This window comes from Astatotilapia calliptera, chromosome 18 (assembly GCF_900246225.1).
Source record: "Astatotilapia calliptera chromosome 18, fAstCal1.2, whole genome shotgun sequence".
Lineage (NCBI taxonomy): Eukaryota > Metazoa > Chordata > Actinopteri > Cichliformes > Cichlidae > Astatotilapia > Astatotilapia calliptera.
In genome coordinates, this window is record NC_039319.1 from 16,052,018 (window position 1) to 16,073,232 (window position 21,215).

The 21,215-nt window shown below is 40.8% G+C and overlaps 1 protein-coding gene across 3 annotated transcripts in view; it reads right to left on the reverse strand.

The window, feature by feature from the left end:
• The window catches only part of spidr (scaffold protein involved in DNA repair), a 43,144-nt gene that overhangs the window by 1,854 nt on the left and 20,075 nt on the right, over positions 1-21,215 (reverse strand). The window contains exons 11-18 of one of the 3 annotated variants that reach the window (XM_026150497.1): positions 11,520-11,678; positions 8,317-8,404; positions 6,971-7,111; positions 6,819-6,878; positions 6,080-6,278; positions 3,558-3,743; positions 2,355-2,448; positions 2,158-2,272 (exon numbers count right to left, since the gene is read on the reverse strand). In XM_026150497.1, coding sequence (XP_026006282.1) covers positions 2,158-2,272; positions 2,355-2,448; positions 3,558-3,743; positions 6,080-6,278; positions 6,819-6,878; positions 6,971-7,111; positions 8,317-8,404; positions 11,520-11,678 — 1,042 coding nt within the window. Of the gene's footprint in view, positions 1-2,157; positions 2,273-2,354; positions 2,449-3,557; positions 3,744-3,834; positions 3,908-6,079; positions 6,279-6,818; positions 6,879-6,970; positions 7,112-8,316; positions 8,405-11,519; positions 11,679-21,215 lie in introns of those variants that run through there. The other 2 variants (XM_026150498.1, XM_026150499.1) reach the window with 2 other exon arrangements.

Sequence of the window (21,215 nt, forward strand, 5' to 3'; positions counted from 1 at the left end):
TTCTAATCTGGCAATCGGATGAGGAAGTGCTTTCAGTATCAGATTTAATATGACTGCTGTTGTAGCTCTGTTGCTTTCATAGCATTAAAGAACATAACAGACAAAAAGTTGAGGAAGTGGCCGTCTTATGGTGGGCAACAACAACTGCTGACTGCTACAGAGGGACTTTTCTGTTGGGGGACTGAATTTCTCCTTTTTGAAAGACCTCATATTACAGATATTGACCAGAAAGTTACTGTCCCAACCCAGAAGAACCGTAGCACATCATTCCCTGTAAAATACTGAACTGTCTTTTCAAATCTCAGGTTTGTGTGGACTGAACAGACCAGATAATCTGTCTAAATCAGTGGCCTGGTAGGTGGATTCACTTACGACTCAACCTCCTTGCAACTAGTTAAAACTCATAGTTGCCTGGCGACTGCATTACATTTTTTTTCCTGTTGGAGACCGATTTCAAGTGGTGCAGCCAACTACTCCTTGGCCATTGCATGCAATTCATTTGTGGTAATACGATCATTAACTGTGCTAAACAACTGAAAGATGCAAATCCGTTGATGTCTACGTACACAGAAATTCACATAACTACTTAAAACTAATACAAAATATTTACAAATAACTGACTGTAAAATGACATGAGTGCTTGTTAACCTGCTATAAAATAAGACAACCAGAGTACAACCAGTTGGCAGCCAGCTGAGTCAAGTCCCCAACTGCAAAGAAGATGAGTTGCAGACAAACTGTGTTCATTGATGTGCACCAACTCAAATTTATTGCAACATGCTGGCAGTCAGTGTTTATAAATTAGCAATTATTAGCAAACCTTCGCCAATCTGTGTAGGAGTGACTGCAGTCAGTGCGAGTCAAAATTGTGATTGTTTTGAGACAGGTTGCCTCCCACCAGGCGATCTGTGCAATCGCCTTGCAGTCGAAAGGTTGCTGGTATTGCAATATGCATTGGTGAGCTTAACTGGTTGTATTCTCGTTATATCTTTTTATGGCAGGGTTACCACGCACCTTTATTATTTTGCAGTTGGTTATGAGCTTCTGGCTGAAATCTGAATCGAAGCATTTGAGGTTAATCACCATATTACCACAAAGAAAGTGCATGCAGTGGCCAACTTGATCATATTCAGTTGCAAACTCACATCAGACTGAATTGGTCTTATTGTTGCTTTATCACCATCTTGAAGAACAAAAGCTGCTTTGAAGAAGAAGGCAACTGACTGTGAGTGCTTGCACACCTATCACTCTTTTCCCTTGTGTGACTGTAGCATTAGTTCAGAGCCAGGCTGATGCTAAGCTAACTGTCTTCAGGTTGTTCTGTCATGCACGAGTGGTAGTGATCTTCTTATCGAACGGGGCAAAGAAGTACAGTGCTTAACAAATTCATTAGACCACCTGTCACAAAAACAAGAAAACGCCAATGTTTTTAGAAATGTTACGGCCCTAGCAGGGCCTCTCTCTCTCCTGAGGGTGCCTGTGTGGGCGTGTCCCACTACCTCCTGCCTGAGGTGCCACCTTTCCCTCCTGTACAGCTGACTCCCATCAGCAATTAAGGGTATTTAAGCCCAGAGCAGGGTGAGCTCTGGGCCAGAGTGCCATTTTGTGTGGGTACAGCTAGTGAGCTGAGTGTTTGCGGTAGTTTCCAGCTAGTGAGCTGTGTAGTGTGTTGTCCAGCTAGTGAGCTGTGTAGTGTGTTGTCCAGCTAGTGAGCTGTGTAGTGTGGTTTCCAGCTAGTGAGCTGCGCTTTCCTTTTGACTTTTTGCTTTATTTGACCAACGCCTGTGTTTTGTTGGTGTTTTATGGTGATAACGGCTTGTCCGTCTCTTTTAGTTGACTTACTTCAATAAAACTGTTTTATTTAAACTGTTTCGCCTCCTTGACTCCTTTTTCTGACCCGGTCACTTTTGTTACTTCCCCCTCACCGCCTAGACCCCCCCCCAGGGGAACGTAACAAGAAATCTGTCAGAAACTCTGAGCCGGCACAGTGGACTTCTCTGAGAAGTCGAAAAATTCATCAGGGTGTGTTGATTAACCATCACAGAAACATAAAATGTGAAGAAGTAATAAACAATATATTTTTTAAATATTACACTATTCTTTTAAGTACAGCCCTGAAACACTTGGATTTCTTAAAGCCTGCGATGCTGTTCTCACCTTCACCTTCATGGTGCAGTTACTTAATAAAGAAGAAGTCAGGAAGACTTCCAGCTGAGTCTTTGTGTGCGGCTTATCCACGGCAGACTTACAAGAAACACAGTGGAACTTCTGACTGCAGAAGAACACAAATATGATGTGATACATCTGCCAGGATGACAAACATGAAGCTAGTTTGCTTAATTGTGAGGACCTACGGCCTTTCAGCTGAAAGCTCTAAGTTGTCACTTCCACAAAGATTACAGGCAGGCCACGAGTACGCCGTGCTCTCATCCACACCGACAACCACGCCTGCAGACAGAAACAAAACCATTAGAAATGACAGGGGGGGACATTCATGCATGCTGCACAGCTCTGCAAGACTTTAGTTTCTGTTTTTAACCGGTTCTTTTTCATTTCTTGATATTTTTAGCCAAAGGAACAGTGATAAATGTTCGACGCACAAGTTTGAAAATGTGTGCATGCTGGTGACAGGGTGTAAGTGATAAACACATCCCTTTCAATTTTTATCTGAGATTGTCATGATAAATGCAGCAAAGACGCACTCCCTGCCTAAACATCATCACACTTGACAACCACAGTTGCAGCCCCACGACTTTGTATCCTTACACAGGATACTAAATTCAAACCTGATAATAACTTCTTGTACTTTCCATTTTGGGCCTTTTTTTTTCCACTGGTGATTTCCAGAAGGTGTGAGTGCAAGACACAAGCTTGTTTTATTTTCATTCAGCCATCTGACCAAACATGTAGAGCAACAGAGGCCAGAACACAGTGTGATTTTCGCCCTCCATGCTGACATGAAATCAGCAGATGTAGATTATTATCTGCTTGAAGCAGCTCTATAATACACCACATTTACATAATTGGAGAAAAACAAACCAAGAAAGCTTCAAAGCAAGGATGTTTAACCAAAGTAAGTGAGGTTGGTGGCAATAAATTTAATTAGTTGATATATACTTTAATTAGAACTCATACGAGTAGTTTATCATTTATGTTTCAGATGTGGCAGCTGGTGGCGATCATAACTGGTGTTAGCAAACATTATAAATCCCTAAAAGCAGCAAGACTGCTTGTGTGCACAAAAAACAATTGAGGGAAAATACCAACGTTCCCTCAAACTGTAACTCATTGTCACCAGAAGTTTAAAGCTTCGGGGGAGGCAGGCGGTTTAGTGAAAAAATGTAACAGGAATGGACAAGAATCCAGTCATTTTTCATGTTTTTGTTTGCAAAAAAATCCTTTACAATTCAACCTGAGGACAGTGACTAACAAACAGAGTGCAAACTCCTGCATCCACACCAAAGCCTCTTCTTGCGCTGTAAGCACACACTTGCCATGTTCTCCAGGAATTGAGCTAAATGGAAAAGCACGGGATCGAGTGAAAGGCAGAAGCAGACCTGTGAGAGTGCAGAGGGAGTTGGGTGTGGTCTCCAGACTCAGTGGATCCAGTCTCGCAGGCTGGGGCAGGGTCTTCGCCTGGGGCTCAGGCAGCGACTGCAAAAGTAATTCTGGCCTGTTTGTGGACTCGAGGCAACCGTCGGAGCATACCTGAATAACTGACTGCTCTGCACAGAGAAGGACACCTGGAGGTGCAAATGCCAAAAATGAAATATCACATTGAAAGAACAAGTTCTAGTCTTAAAACTGCTACTGTGGTAAAGATGTAGAAACTACCAAGTAGAAACTGCCAAGGGAAAACAGGAAGCACCGCATGCTTCTGATGGCTGATTTTACAGGTGGGCTTCAGCTGGCCATGCAGAAGTACAAACAACAAAATATAATGTAGTGCAAGTACGGTTAGGTTCATAAGTTTCTGGGCAATGACGCGTTTTAAACTTTTCCCCTGTTCACCACCACAAAGGCTTTTAAATAAAATGCAATGTGATGTAAATAAAGCGCAGCTTTTCAGTTTTAATATGAGCGGTTAACCAAATGTATTGGAATAACTGGTCAGGAATTGCAGCCAATTTTATACTTTGTCCCCCTTAAAGGCTCAAAATTAATTCGACTCTTGGTTGACAAGCAGTTTTGTGACATTTTCGACATTAGGCGAGTCCCATTTTCTAATTTTTCCACAACAAATACAAGCAGATAAAAAAGTTTTGATGATGTGACTGATAATAGAAGTAACAGGATGAACTCTGATGTTTACATATCTATACTCTCTGCTCAGATTCACAGAAAGATAATGACCCAGAGCAAACTGTAAAAGCAACCCTAAGCGTTTCTCAAGCCATCACCTGATCTCAACCCAATGAAATATGCTGTTCAGTTATAAAACTGAACGCAGAGAGACCCACAAACGAGCAGCAACTGAAGGCGGCTGCATTAAACCCCTAATAGAGCAAATGAGGAAACACAAAACTCAAAGGTCTATGGATCCATGGTTTCTATACTTCAGGAAGACACTACAAAGGATTCTCAACAAAGTATTAAAACAACCCTGATATTTAAAATTATGCTAGTTTGTAACAATTGACTTTGAGGCTATGAACATGGGTTACTATGAATAAAAAAATGACTGAAATTTTGAAACAGTAATGGAAATCCCCTCAAATTAAAGCTGAATGTTTGCACTTTGATCACATCTTGATTAGGTGAAATAAAAAAAATAAAATAAAAAAATGTGTCACAGTCTGAAACTTATGGACATAACTGTATAAATACTGAAAACTAGTGACTAACTTCTGTAAAAAAAACCCACTTTTTTTTAGTATAATTCTTGCAGCTCAAACCCTGGCAGCCTCATCTCGTCACATTTCCCATACCAGCTGTGAATCATGCTGACTTTGGCTAAATTTCTGGAAACGAGGACTCCTTCTGGGAGCAACTGCACTGAGCTCTCCGGAGCTTTCCAACAAATGTGACTTTTACAATAATAAAATGTATTTTTTAATGTCTGATTAAGTAATAAGTACAGAGCTACAACAACCACAGTGATGGGAACTGTGCCTGATTGAAATTTAAAACAAAATCCTTAAACTACAATTTTGAGGTACTTACACTTTCCTAGTTAAAGCTTCAAATGTCTGTGTCTGGTTATCAGTTTCACCAGAAACATTTCACCTCTAAACTTCTCACCTGCTTTAACCTTTCTACCACTGCTTTATTCACAGCGCTCAGGTCCTCAGACCAAACTCATGTTTGCAGTCGTTAGGCCTGATGGCTGTGCCCTGCAGTAGGCACCTACTGCCTTCCTGGCACCTCCATCCTCAACATCCTTTATCCAATATATCCATCTGTACAAAGCTGTCCAAACCATCTCAGCCCTGCTTCTCTAACTCTTCTCAAACAAACTTTTTTCTCAAGCTGAGTTGTCATTTTTATTCCCATGCATCCTGGTCACTCCAAATCAAAATCTTAGTATATTAAGCCCCGCCTCCTGCCATTTTTCTCAGACCTCAGGGATTAATAACTATGAACATACTTCTTCCTCTTCTATTTCAAACTTGATGATTGGTTATTTAGATTTTGTTTGAGCACATATGTGTAAACATCCGTATGCGTACTTGTATAAACAGGCATCTGTCTAGATGTGTATATGTATAAATTGTTGTTTTATGTCTGAAATGAAAGGTTATCAACATCATCTGCCCTAAAAAAGGTATTTGTATAGCAGCTGCTTTGATGTATGACCTTTGTTGGGGTCCATCCATGTGGTTGGGAACTACTGAATACCACCTCAAACAGTCATACAGCAGTTTAACAGTGTAACAAATCATAAAATTTGTAACCATAGATGCTTTATTTTATACCTACCAGTGCTACAACACTCTAAGTTTATGAAGCTGATGATCCCAGTTTTGATTTCGTCATGAACACAATTTTAAATGCAGCTCTTTTGCTTTCCCTCCCTGAGAGTGACTTTTGCACACATGAGGCCACTGTTAATGCTCGAATGGTTTACATAAAGCTCTACCGTGTTCTTTGATGGCATCGCTGAACGACAGGCGACAGACAGCGGGAGAGTTTAGTGTTTTGAGGACGGAGGAAGTGAGCACACAGGAAGTGTTCACACACAGAGGCACAGTGCGCCTGCACGGCCTCTCTGACTGCTCCTCCTGTAGACTCGGGTCGGTGAGCACCAACCAAACCTCACCCTGGCCTACATCAGTGTTCTGCAGAAGAAACAGAGACAAAGACAATAAAGAACACAGGCAGGGAATTACGTGGAAACCCAAATGACCTAGAAAGAGGCCAATTAAAGGAAACATGACACAACATAGCTTACAAAGCAGAAATCAGATGGTATTTATCACTTCTGTAGAAGAATTGCTTGAAAAGAGCTACGAAAAGAGGAATCAATCAACAAACAATGCTGCTGAAGGAGTGCAAGAACACTAAAAAGTTAAATAACTGTGTTTCAGTGCGGTGAGTGCATGGCAAAGTCCACCACTTTGATCTGAGCTGTTATCTCATCTTGGTCAAAGTTTAAAGGTTTCACCAATCAATGGTGAAGAACAGCGAGGCCTCGCACAGGCTGTCATAGACCGGGCGATATGAACTCTGCAGTCTACGTCAGAGCTTATCAGCACGTTAGTTCAAATGATCTCAACAGGAAGACTGCGGCGCTCCAGAGGGCAGAGTGTTTGCTCTGTTCTTTAACAGAGGTTCAATTAAATTGCTCTTTTTGTGGCGTGACAATAAAGATACAATACCTGCATTCTCTTGTATAAAACAGTGGCAATAAAAGTGCAGCGGCAGGTTTTCGTCTCGCTCTGAAAAAGAAAAGGTTTGAATCAATCTGCTGAAGATAACTTATCTCAATCTGCTGAAGATTTCTGTGTGCGTGCTCTGAGAAACTGTTCACCTGCAGTATGTCTCGTAAGGTACGTTGTGCAGGGTGAAGGTAAAGCAGGGAAGCAGTCTGATCCTCGGTGGGCTCCACTGAGCTCTCCTGGCCTGACAGCAGGTAGCAGAAACTCGGAGATGGAGCCAAAGATCGGCTTTCCTGTGGACACAGGACACGGCTAAGTCACAGAGCGTTCTCAGCAGTCTACTGCCTTCACACGGCCCTGAGAGCTCTACACACTGAGACCAAAGGAGATGAATGAAAACACATTTTGGAAATTGGCAGTGTGGATTTCTCTTTTTGACGTTTTCATGGTTTCATCTAATTTAATTAAGCTGCTCTATGCTGACTTCCCCTTTGTTAAAATGATCCGTTTGACTCTTCAGCAATGCTACATTCCTGTTTTATTGCAAGAAAAAGCTGGAAATAAGAGACAACTACAAACTCAAAGTGGTTCCAGAGCTCTGTGAACCACCGCCCACATCTCAAATTTGATATGTGATTCAGGCAGGTTGGGTGGTGTGTTCAATAATGACCAAGCAGAGTTTAGTCAGTGGGTGGGGTTAAGAAGGGTGATTTTATCTGTGCTAAAAGTGCTGTGAGCAAGGATGAAACAAATGCAGTTAAACAAAAACTGTGACTCTGAAATGTCTTTCTCTTATTTTCTTTTGTTTTGTTGGGACAGACTTTTCACCGAAATCTCTACCGCAGGTTTCACGTATGCTGGAAGAAAACATCAGCTGGTTGCTGCCAACTTATAGATCGCATCTCTGAATGAGCGAGCATGAGGAGGAAAGAAGTTCAAAGTTCAATTTGGTTATCAGGATGTCAACTAAATTCACAGTTTATATAAAAGCAGTTTCATTCCTGTTGCGTTTCAGTTGTCACAGTTTTCGGGGATTTCTTTCTGTGTTGTATAACAATGCAAACTGAACATATGTGTAATTAATTAGGGCTGCAACAGTAGCTGAATTCATTCATTATTAGTTTGTGGTTTTACTTGACTCGCAACGTAAGCATGGTCAGTCCACGTCCTCTTGTTCCTGCTTTATTGGAGGGAAATATTTAATCTAATTTCTGATCACCGAATTTAAAAAAAAAAAGGATTGTACTTGGAAATAAAGCATTGCAAAATAAACAAAAATTGGTTTAGAAATTATTTTACTACAGTGCTAATGATTTTGTTTGGGATCTGAATTAAAAAAAAAAAAATAGACATTTCAATCACAAGTTTTAAATGCTACCTTGGGCCATTTTAAAGGCTTAACAACTGATCAGCTGAATACAAAACTATCAGCAGGTTAAATCTGGTTTCAGCTCCTGTTATAGGGCTCAGCTGAATTATCTCTACAGTGAGGACTTACACTTGGCATACTAAGTGAGTCTCCATGATCCTTGAGAGGCATCGCTGGGGGCCACAGGCTGTCTATCAAGCTGAAAAGCCTGGAGCTCCTGGGAGTGAGACAAAAGAGAGAGAGAGAGAGAGAAAATACCTTGATGTATGCTAAATCATTCAGGTAATCAACAAAAAGTTGCTTCTGTTATGTGGATGTTGTGTTTTCAGTGGGAGAAACGTTTTATCACTCATCCAAGTGACTTCTCTGGTCTCAGCTGAATGCAGGTTTCTTTAGGGTTTATAAGGTTGCTGAAAATACTAAGACCAGATGAACTGAATCAACTTTTTGGGAGAGAGAAAATGTGAAAAGAGGGGCACGGGGGGGGGGGGATGGGGAGGTGAAACTAGTGAATAAGTGAGATGGGGAGCTTTCACAGCCAGTTTCACTTCCACTGAAACAGTTTTCTGCTAAAACAGAGCTTGTCCTAACAGCACCTAGAATTAACAGTGAGCATGCTCGGGCTGGCAGAGAGGAGAACCACGCTGAAACTGCTTCTTACCGGCAGGTTAAAGGCTGGGAAACATTCACACCCTGTGCAAATTATGATATTATTGTGGCACAAAAATAACAAGGTTTGGAAAACCAATTACAAGTGACATGAATTGTCCGTGACTTTAAGCCCTGATGACTGACATTTGCCATTTCTCACCGCAGTCTTAATCACCGGAATGACAGACTGGAGCAGGATCAAACTGGATGTGCTTTTATGATGTTTAAGTGACGTCAAACTCCAAGTAAGGACTCAATAATTACAAACGGGGGAATAACAGCAAGTCGCAACTCCAGCATATCACGTCAGTCTCCCGCTCTTTTGTCTATTTTCTAAGAAGCCCCTTCTGAGTTCTGCTTAGGTGAGAGCTGCCAACTTGTGCATGTGTGAGCTGTCATATCACCCAGTGGTTAACAACCTGTTAGTCAGCCTCTAATCACAGAGTTTCTTTGTGTGGAACTGGTTCTGCAGCCCAGTTGAGTCCAGTGAGGACTGCTCAAGGATGAGTAATGACAAGCTAACAGGTCTCATTCAGGACGCAGTGATTTTAATGCTGCCTTTGAATACTTAGTTTAACAAAAGTTAAGCACACGCATCTGAATGCAACAAGTGGTAATGGCCACCACAGTCTGTTGTTAGTGATACTTAAATCTCTTTTGTTAGTGGGTGATGACTGATCATTACACATTTTCTATTTGATTTTGTTGGCAAATCTCCAAAAAAAAACAAAAAACAAAACCCACGATCAATCAATCAATCGTTTCCTTAATGACAACCCATACAGCTCACATGCCAGGCTGATACAGTAACAGAATAGTTCAACCATTGTTCGGTGACAAGGGCTTATTGACACTCACATATCTGTCTCTAAAATAACATCAAGTTAGCTCGGGATACGATAAAGACCTGAGGAAATCTGATAGCCTAAAACAACTAAAAGATACCTAAAACAAGTGTCGTTATGTTGACATACAGCCCTGCTACATGTAGCCTGATATTTAATGTACAGACACGAGAGTTGTGTTAAACTTCTCATGTAACAACTGGCAAGACAGCAATATGTTTGCTAGCTGAAACGCGTGCAGCAGATTTAACTGATCTCCATCAATTTCAGATATTTCTGGTTTGGCCAAAAAAAGATCAAACCAAGATCTGCCATATAACTGGTGTATGACACTATGAAGTAACTATAACCAAGTGAGCATGAGTTGAGGTTCAAAAACAAATACAAAAAAATTGTTCTCTATTTATCAGCAGCAGTGACTTCTTGCAGTCTTGTTATCTCAGAGGTGTTAATTAGTTTGCTTTAATGTGGATTTATGGTCTGTCTGAATGTTAGGTTTTTGGTTCTGGGTGTACAAATCTATCCCACTTCAACGTTTCACATCTTTAAGACACACTATGAACAGACATGGGTGGAGAGCACGTCTTGTTGTGAGAGACTGTAAATTTCTTTTTAGGGAATATAAAGACTAGGAGTATCACTCCATGCAGTATCAAACATGCTGTTTTAGTTCCCTTCCCTCCGTTTTTAAGCTACCTGCTTAAGCCTGTTCCTCGCAAACAGAAGGTTTGAACAGCAGGTGGGTGGGGCTGCAGAGCTGTGTTCCTGAGAAGACCATATTAGGCATATCCACCCTTACTGACATCACACAGAGCAAAGAGTTAAACAAACTGTCTGAAGCTGAGTCTGATCCACCTCATTTACTCGTACATACTCTGACCACGATTAATATGAGCAGCCACCATTGCAACAAATGACAAAAATAATAAGGGAACACATAATAGGTCCACATTACGGTATGATTTCTAGGATATGCTTAGAAGTCCAGTAGTCACAATTTCTCAGAAACACATGCCTGATTTAACTCAATCTCACGTGTTTTGCCACTTGAGCTAATAAGATGGTCAATGTGCACCTCTGAAGATAGCCCATCCATCAGAGTCTCACCACAGACACCCTCTGGGGAAATTATAGGCTGCGATGGCACTGAAAATACCAAGGATGTAAACATACCTTCAGTCGGTGTCTAAATGTACCCATGTCAGTTCTTCTAACTGCTACTAATCTGGGATCTTGACTATGGAAACTCACAAGGAAAAGCGAGTATGCACCTCAGTATCATTTTACATGTAAACACAGTCACACTGCTGGCAGAACAAAATAATCTTGTTCAAAGCCACAGCACTGCCAGTTCTCACTGTATTGTAAATGTGGTTGTTAATGCTTTAAAAAAATCAGGACATCCAAAGATAAGCATACTGGAGAGTCACTGAGCACAGCGCATATGGTCCCCAGGCTACTTTACAAACACTTCTTAAAAGGACTTGTCTATGACAAGCATCCACCCAGGGCAGTTTGTCCCTGATGGCTAAAGACTGACAAGATAACCTGTGAAGCAAGATTGGTATCAGTCATAGCACGAACTTCCCCCAATTTCTGGGAACTGAAATGTAGATAAAAAGGCAAAGAGGACTTTGTGTGTGCGTGTGTTTGTGCTCTTTTTTAATGCGCTATTATTGTGTATCCTGTTAAAACCAAATGACAGCACAGGTGGTGAGGGCGAAGAAAGGGGAAGGGGGACTATGGGTTACATAGTTCTTAATGCAGGGTGATTATGCGATTAGAACTGTATAATATTACAATATTACAAAGAGAAGTGGAAGATATGGGTCTCACCTTTCTCGTGTGACCCGCTGTACCACTTTAATGCCTCTCAGCATGCAGGTCTTCCCCTGCCACATCTGGCAGTACCTGCTGAGGTCATCCTCACAAGGCAGGAGTTGCAGCTGGATCACACTGAACATCCCGTAGCTGTCCTGGACGAGCACACACAACCTGGGAAAAGTTAAGTGATTAACTATTAACATATTAAGTAAATCACTTTTTTTTTTTTTTAAGTTGTGAATCTCCTTCTATAACCTTGAAGATACGTATTTAATAGACATGCCTAATACATTTCCTTCCTCGTAAGTGCTATGCTTATTTCAGACTCCTTCTTTGACTGAATAGAGTAAAAAGAAATCTAAGGTTCATTTTCTATCTTAAACAAGCCGTTCTTGCTTCTCTCCCCTTAAGCCTGCTTTCTTCTGATTGGTTGACCACCACAGACAGAAGGTTTGAACTGTAGGGGAGTGGTAACAGAGTTGTGTCCCTGAGGTGAACATTTAGGTGATGTCTGATCTAGGTGACTTGGCCAAGAGGAGAAAAAACAGAGCAGTCTGGAGCCTAAGCTTTAGGGCTTACAGGGCTTATTTCTTAAATGTTGACCTCACTTTTTCATTTGAAACTGGATACGTATTGTAATAGATACATAAACAATGTGGTATAAGGAGGATAAGTGCATTTGACTCTTGTCAGTGGTCAGAGATTTATAGAAAACTATAAATATTTGTCATAACACCCTCTGAGAGGATGAAGTGAAGTACACCTGACAGCTTGAATCAAATGACGGTATTTTTTCAGGACCTCCTAAGAAGTCACTTTTCTTTCAGGACTCTCTGCATTAACGTAAGGTTCAGTCGTTCACCTCTAGCTGGCCACAGATGCCTACATTAGGTTTGTCCTCCAGTTCTAATTGTTGTTGATATCAAGAGAATCACTGACAGGCCTTCGGGACCAGCATGAAGCAAATTTTTCTGCCTAGTTGACAAATTTTATCACACATAACTGGCATGAATTTGCGTCTCTGCAGACTTTTAAATGTAACCATAGTTTAGTTCATTTGCATTTAGCGTGAACAGACCGAAATATTTATAGACAGACTATATGGCCATGATATATATGCTAGAAGCAGTTTATTTAAACTGCTTTCCACAGCATGTCGGTGTGTTTTTTTGGGACACCATTCACCACCTTCCAAACTCCAGATATATTTAAGATGTGTCTTTGAAAAGGTGAACAGTACACACAAAACCAGAACCCACTTAAACAGCGTTGCTATTTTGTACCTCAAAACTTCACGCAATATCCTTTGAATGTATGTTTACACGTTATATAGATGGATTTTTCAAAAGAAGCAGATAATTACAAGCATTTTCCACCAAATACTTGTCAGGGTTTGTTATTCTGTAACAACAGGATTACTTTAATCAAACTCAGCAGCAACTACTGGCTTGTTACATGGGTTGATTGTAAATGCAAATTAACTGATCAATAAATAATGTCGAAATAAATGGTTTAGCACAAGTGTTTGTGTTGAAAATATTAGTGTAACATATTTTCTTATTCCCCTTTAAATGAAATAAAATTTTTATTTACACCCATGTAGTTCAGGATTAGTCCTGAGATTTATGACTGTTAATGCTGGTGGCTGGTTTGACAGGTTGCCGCTGACACAGAAGACCTTTGGCATACAAAGTTATGAGGCAGTGAACTGCTGTGTATGCCTGCACTCTGCTGCTCCCATTGAGCGAAGAGCTTGAACTGCTACAGGCTCCACTATCTCTCCCAGTCAAGCCCAGACACAGCCCTGTACAAGCCCTGAGAGTAAACAGCAGAGTTTATATCCCCTGGTTAGACAAGCAACGGCCAGAGAAGTAGAAGAGAAGGAGGAGGAGGAGGAAGAAAAACAAGGGAAAAGGGAGGACTGTCCATAATGCATGTGGATGCATGTGCATACAACAGACAGAGGAAAGTTTTGAGACTGTTTTTAACCGACTGATTGGGCCTACGAATGTTTTCTGTTGCTATACTTGGGTTCTGTCTGTATTTGTTTTGAAGGACCTGGAAATAGATATCTAAATATCATTCCAGACATGACTCTCGGTGGTATAAGCCAAAGATTTAACCAAGATTATTTTCAGTTGTTTGCTTAATCTAAAATCCCAAATCAGACATATACAACACTTTGTTAAATTAACAAGTTATTTTTGACACACCAGACCGAGACAAATGCTGCCCTCTCTGGGTTTTTTTTCCCCGCTTACAAAGCTGTAAACATGAGTGCAGAAGTTCAGCCTGTATAGCACAGTAAATGAACCCCTGCTCATTTTATACATGATGTTTATCAGAGAAAGGAACAGCCAGCAAGTCAAAGACAAAACTTTAAAATTCTTCCAAAACACAGTAATGTTTAAAAACACATTTATATCTATATCTATATTGACTACAGCTGGAGGAAGCATGGACTCCTACTAACACTATAACTTGATTAACCAGTTCTTTTGGGGTTTTTTAATATATAGCCACACCTCGTCTGAACCTTGTTTTCAGTCCTATTGCCACCGGTATATCAAATCCAGCTCGTAGCCATGCAGTCTGCCTTTACAAACATTTGTAGAAAAATTGATAGTTTTAAAGAGCTCTCTAAATTTGAGTGTAGTTCTGCAATAGGATGCTGCCATTGCAGCAAGTCTGTTTGTGATATTTCTTCCCTCCAAGATACTCCACCCTCAGCTAGAACTGATATTACTGTAAAGTGCAACCATTTGCACCTTTTCAAATTCTGAAGTGGAAGCATTTAGGCAAGTCAGCCACAAAGTGTTACACCACAGAAAGTCACAGAGCAAAGTTACAAAGTGCATAAAATAGAACAGACTCCCACATGAATCCCCACTATAGCGAAGCATTTTATGTGCCCTAGTAATCCTATGAGGTATGTTGCTGGGGTCAACCTGGTAGGATCTCCAAATGCCTATTTGTTTTAAGTTAATAGGCGGGCAAGGTGATTTTTATGGAGTTAAAAGAAATAAAACAATGGATCGTGGTACCTTGCCCAATCCAGGAGCCAGGCCCAGGACAGAGGCGTGCACGAGAGTGTCTGGTGGTCGGGTCACAGGGGCCACCCGTTCTGTAGACCTATACCTTCCCAATCTCCGGTCACTCCATTGTCCTACTGAGCAACTTCACCTCTGACATGCGCAATGATACTATGACCCTTTGGGGTGTAGTTGGATGTGACACTGCAAGATCTGAGGGTAGCATGTTTAAAACTGAACGTCCAGATCTTACACCAGTCTTCGGGTGTTTTCACACCTCTGGTGTTCAGTCAGTTTAAATCATACCCTTGATGCACTTTGTTTGTGCAGATTGAACACAGTGCAGTAATTGTACTCTGGTACAGACCAAAACAACTGCACCGAAACAACTTTGGAGGAAGTGGTCTTGATGTGGTTCCAAATGAACTCCGGAGTGATTCGATTATGATGTGAACAGGACCCGACCTCTATCCAAATCAACTACCAATTGGTTGCAAGTTTGACCGAATAACCTTCCCGTAGACAACTATGCTTTATATTCCAGGATGCGGCAAGGTACTATAAATGTGGCAAGGTCTGTACGGGCAAGCAGCTAGCAGTAAAATAAAGGTAAATTCTCCAGTAGCCCAGAACACAGCACCTTCTTGCTGTATTTACTTTTGATGCTCCCACCCCAGACACATCTGGCCAATAAGTGGACTGAACATTCTCATGTAGTTTGTAGAAACACATTTTGGTTCGCTTGGATTTTTCTCTGTGTGAAAACAAACCAAACCACGGGGAAAAAAGAACTAACCAAAGAAAATGAACTATAGGTTAGAAAACACCATCAGAGAGGAAAAGGGGCTATGCTTCTTACTGCTAATGGGAAAAAAAACTGTTACTTTGTTGGTTTTGGACTTCATTGTTCAGAATCTGGTCCCAGAGGGCGACGGGAAGAGTAGGTGATGTCTTTAGTGGGTGTGATCCATTAGGATACAAATGGCTTTCCCTCGCAGTGGCCTAGTGTGACTATTACCAAAGGAGTGTAGAGTTCCACTGATAACACTTTCTGCCTTCCTCACCACCTGTTGCAGGTCCTCTCGGTGAACCACACCATACAGCAGTAGGGCAGAAGGCTCTCCAGTGCTGACTAACAGAAGTCGGTCAACATGTGATAAAGGAGGTAAAAGTTATTGCTGACTCAATAACATCAGCATAAACTTCGCACTAGGGGCTTTGTGGCATGGGTTTCCATGGCAAAGCAGCTCCTGTAGGTGTAATGTGTAGGTGGCCTCGTATGCCCCTAACATATTGTGTATTTTGATCAACTAATAACTAAACCTCGAATCAGAGTCATAGAAAACAGAGCAAAGCAGCAAACTTCTCACTCAAGTATGTGAAACCACAAACTGCGAGGTATTTTAGATAAAGGGACGACTTATCAGTCATTTGCTTAAATACAGGATGAAGTATTTTTTATGACAAAACAAAAACTTGACTGTTAAACATATCATTAGCACTTGGGAATTCGCTCTCTAATAACTATTAAATGGTTTGCTTGATTGTATCATTTAGATATGTTAGTAATACAACTGGCTCAACTTTAAACGTTTTTAATATCTCGAGAAAACAGGCTGGCTGTATTTTTTGCATGTTTGTTTGTTGGTTGACAAATCCCATGAACAAGTGCAAAAGTAACAATGCTTTTCTGTTTGTCCACACCTGACCAAGCCTGGTGTTTCCTGCTGGAGGTGTTCATATTTCACTGATCCAAACAATTATTTTCTTAAAGGACATAAATTGCAGTTTTTCTAAACCAGGAGTAAATAAAGTTCACATTGAAAATCTTTTAGTTCATTAATACACATTTCTAATGTTCTATTGAGTATTTATTACAGCATATTTGCTACTGATAAACACTCAATAGAACATTAGACATTAGAAATGCTAATCACAGCTTGTTGTGATTCTTATGCACTCACTAATAGTTTTGGAGGTCTATAGCACAAAGTTTTTAGTATTTTCATTTAAAAAAAGAAAGAAATTAATCATTTAAAACCACAGTTACCAACAGCACAAAGCGTGGGTGATTAAAAAAGCTGCATTTTATCAAAACAAGCCAGACATTGTCAACAAATCAACATCTGACCTTTCCTAAAATATAAATACAGCTGGTAGAGTCTTGCTTGGTGTAAATACACTTTTACTTTTCGTAGAGCATGTTCAGTCCTGAAGCATGAAACTTGATAGGACACCTGACAGACTGGAGAGAAAAGGGTGACGGGACTTGTTGTGGTGCTGGCTTGTCATAAACAACTACCTCCCCCCTCTGTCAGCCCTTTTAGCTGTTCAAAGACCTACTTCCTCACTCCCACAAAAAAAAAAGAAGAAGAAAAAATATCCTCAGTGACTGGCCAGTTTTAGTTACAGGCCATTTTCAGGAATTTGTTTTTGTGAGCGATCACAGAATTCTCAGCAACTCAGGTTTTCTTCCAGGAAGTGCGATCCACTGGGTCTGTGCTTACACACATATGAACTCTTTCAGGCACACTGCGAATGCATGGAAGCCAGCGCACATTCACATTACTTGGAAAAACACCAAGTTAAAGTCCCACACATTAAGAATACAGCAGAGAGGCCTCATTGGCGGGGGGCGGACAGGCGGGATTCCTTCCTATGTGCTGTCCACCAATCACTGCAGGCAGAGTGATAAACACGTTTGTAACAGGATCCCTGCAGCACATTGTGTTCCTGCTCAACGAAGAAAAAAAGAAGGAAAAAAAGAAAAAGAAAAAACAACCAGTCTCTCTCCACTTCCTGCAAACAGTTAATCTCCTTGTTTATTCCATCCCAAATTTACGGGAACTTAACATCTTCTTCAGGCATAAATATCATACTGGCCCGTCTCCCTCGTGTTTTAACACAGTGGCTAAACAACAAAAGGATCAAATAAGAGCGCTGACCAGGCGAGTGAGTCATAGAGGCCAGGGACACAACATGAGAGGTACAAACTGTCCTCGTGTTTACACAGAATGAGCCCAGTGGGCTGCGAAGTAAACTACACCGCTCTCCGCAAAGCAGCCATGTATTCTGAAAAAAATAACACAAGCAACAGATTGTAGCACATGATGTTACTTCTGAGCAGCAATGCAAAGCAAAGCCTCTCATAAAAAGACATACAAGTGATCAAAGTGATGCAAAGCTTGCCCATGTTATCAAAAATAAATAAATGAATAAATAGTAAAAATTATAGTAATAATAACAATAAATTAAATTCAGGAACGGCTGGGAAACAAAATAAACTTTGTGTACCATCTTCACATCTGTCACAATAAAGGCGGCTGAGTCATCCTGATATTCTAAACTTGAACCCTCGTGATCGACTGCTAACCTCAGCCCCACCTTCATCCTTTCACTATAAACCCGAGGCTGCTGAATCTGGTCGAGCCAGAGAGAAACTGAGGAAAGGGTAAGAGTGTTTCCGGTCAGAGGGCAGCTCATTTGTTTACCAGCCACAGAAGCAGCATGGCAGGAGTGTCATGTTACAACCACAGCTCATGTAGCCTGTCAGCTGACCGGGGGTCTCCTCCCCTGCCCTCGGGTCCCTCTGCTTGGAGAAACCGCTGCTTTTATTACTCAGCAAAAGGACAAAAACAACATGCCTGGGGAAGGCCAAGGAAACTGAAGGTCATACTTACTGGATTTGCTTCAAATGTAGCACTTACTGATTTGTTAACTACTACAAGACCACACGAACAAGTCATTTCAGTAAGACTGGAGGATTTTTGATAATTTAGCATGTATGAAACAACAAAAAACAGATTTTCTTGTATCTGCAGTGGAAACAAACCTGCATTTTATGTGTGGCAAATCCACAGATTCATTACTCATCCCTGGTAGTAAACCACAGCTCTACTGAGCATTCGAGCATGTTTCATTTCATTGCAACTTCACTGTTTTGGCTCAGTCTCGGCGCGCTCATCTGCGTCATTTGCTGCCGCACTCGTATGCAGCGCTACATACAAAGTAGGACATTTGGTAACTGAGGAGACAAATATTTACCTCAGGCATTGTTGGAAACAAAAACAAAGCTTGAAGGATTTTTATTTTATTTTATGGGTGGCTTCAAACACATCTACAAAGAAACGCTAGTAGACGTGAGACTGAGCGGCTACCACTTGGTCATGGCTGAAGGAGAGACCTGTACCTCGCTCACATGACTTAATGGTGATGCTCAGCAAAGTGGAAGCGAACAATTTGGTGCATTACGGTAATCAGAATCAAACGGGAAAGAAAAGCTACTTTCCATCCTTAGTGGACAAGTATCCTGTTTACAGCAAATAAACTTTAATGAGCCAATGACTCAGTCTACGGAAACATGATCCATACTGTCAGAGGATCATAAACATGTAAAAAGCCTCAAGGCAGACGATGAAATACTTACAAAAAGTAATCAGATTTTATGTTCCTGGAACTTGACTTCTTCCTTTCTTCATTTACTATTTTATTGTTGGTGTCATAGCTAATCATTCAGCTACACAAAGTGATGCTGTTCCAGGTCTAAAAGGACAAAATATGCCCATATTTTTGGAGCCTAGTCGGGGTGACGTAAGTAATTACTCCTCTCATACCAGAGACCGCAGCTCACTTCCCACACATCGTTTTTATACTTTCTTTGGAATTACTTTAACACTTCAGTTGCTTTTTTTTTTCTTCAAAATTCTTTCTTTGACTGAGTTTAGACAATCAAACTATTTGATTAGGGTTAGAAAAGGCTAATTATTACATTGAACACAAGAACACAAAGCTGGAACTTCATCAACAAGTGCCCTTGGTATATTACAGTTCAAACTCAATACAGCCTTTTCAAATTAAAAGCAGTCTAGTTAGGTGGCTTTTATTGTGAAATATTTGTAGTCAGATATTAAGAGTGTGAAAACCCCCCAAAACTGAGCGAGTCTCTGAATGTAAAAATCTGTTCGATTTTTTGCAAAGTGTAACTAACTGGTTATTAGCAGCAAAACAGTTGTCTACAATGTCATAGGTGGGTGACTCTGCAGAGCCCAGGAGGGCAAACCGCCTTTCAAATACACTTCACAGTAGAAGACCACACGGTTGTCAGTTTCCCATCGTTTTCACAGACCACATAACAACTCAGAAGTGGAAATACAAAGACATGTGAACAAACTAAGTTCTGGGCCCTTACGATCCACATACAGCCCTTCTGTAGTATTACAATGACTAAAAATAGCAAATATCTGCCAGAGAAACAGTTTCACAATGATTTAGAAATGAACTGTAAATGACATACCTACGAAAAAAAAAAAAAAAAAAAGTAAGGACAGCTATATGCATTTTCAGGTAGGATGGGAGTGAATTACAAGGGAGAAGAAATTCCTCACCTGAGCCAATTAGGTGCATTATTTATTTATTTTTCTGTTCGTTTTAGGGCTCACAGTCTTATTTATCACTGAGGGCAGACAGGACCTGGAGCTTGGCAGCTGGATTACAGTTGTACTAGTCTGTCATTGTGATGAAAGAAAGTCTATCCAGAGGCTTACTCTTACCCACAGCCATGAGCTTGTGACTAAAGGGATCACATTCAGACTCAGGCCTGATTTAGACAGGGAGGAATCGTTATAGAGCCTACGGCATAACACGCACAATTTGCCAACATCTTTGCCGGAATTGACGCTTGTGCATGTGCATGTGCATTATGGGTTATTTACTATGTGGTGGTGTACCGATGACTTAGAAACAAATAAAATGCTGGAACTTTTTGCATCCTGGGTACCAATTCTTTGTTGGGGTTATTTTTTTGTGGGGCGGAGCTTAAGTTTTTCTAGTGATTTGTAGATTGCCTCACGTCCAATGTGATATTTGGTCCAGGAATTTGCTGACATATGTGAGTCCTAAAATTGATGCTATAATTATGATCCCTTATTATTAAGGCCATGATTGTTATTCTGTCACTGATCAATTTAAAAACTGTGTTTAAAGAGGAGCCTGAAATATACAGGACAAGAGGAGTCAATGATACTAATGAGGCCCATCACAACAGTCGTGGGCAGCATCGACCAAACATTTCTTGGGTGCAGTGGTTCCAACATAATAGGACATAGATTTCCTGGTGAAAAATCCCCAGTCGGGAGAGGAATCCCTGCATCTTTCTGGTGAAAAAAAGCCAGAAAAAGTGGTGCAGGTATCTGATCAGGTTGTTGCTTGAACGCCTCCCAAGGGCGAAACATGGCAAACATAGTTATACTGTGCAACTCTTTTGGTCAATGAATGCTAGAGGATACTAGGCTATTTTACCGAAACAGCAGAGTCCATAAGGAGATTCTGAAGACTGCAGATAAATGACTGACAGGCGACACACGGTGTAACAGTTAATGTTTTGTCTTAAAAAAAACAAAACAAATGAATAAAAAGATTCTTAAATTATTTGCTGATTAAATGAAGGAAAAACAAATCTGCCTCATTTGTTTATGACCATACATTTTCTGCAGTACCAAGAGGAATTATGTTTTAACATGTGAAGGAAAAACACTTTGGTTTCCCCTTATTAAGGTAAGAAAAAAAAACTGCTACAAAGCTGCTCCACCCAGAGGAGTGCGAACGGGCAACAATTCAACTCAGACTTGCTGGTGCACGAGATTCTGAAAACATCATGCTGTCTTTCCTGAGAATTGGC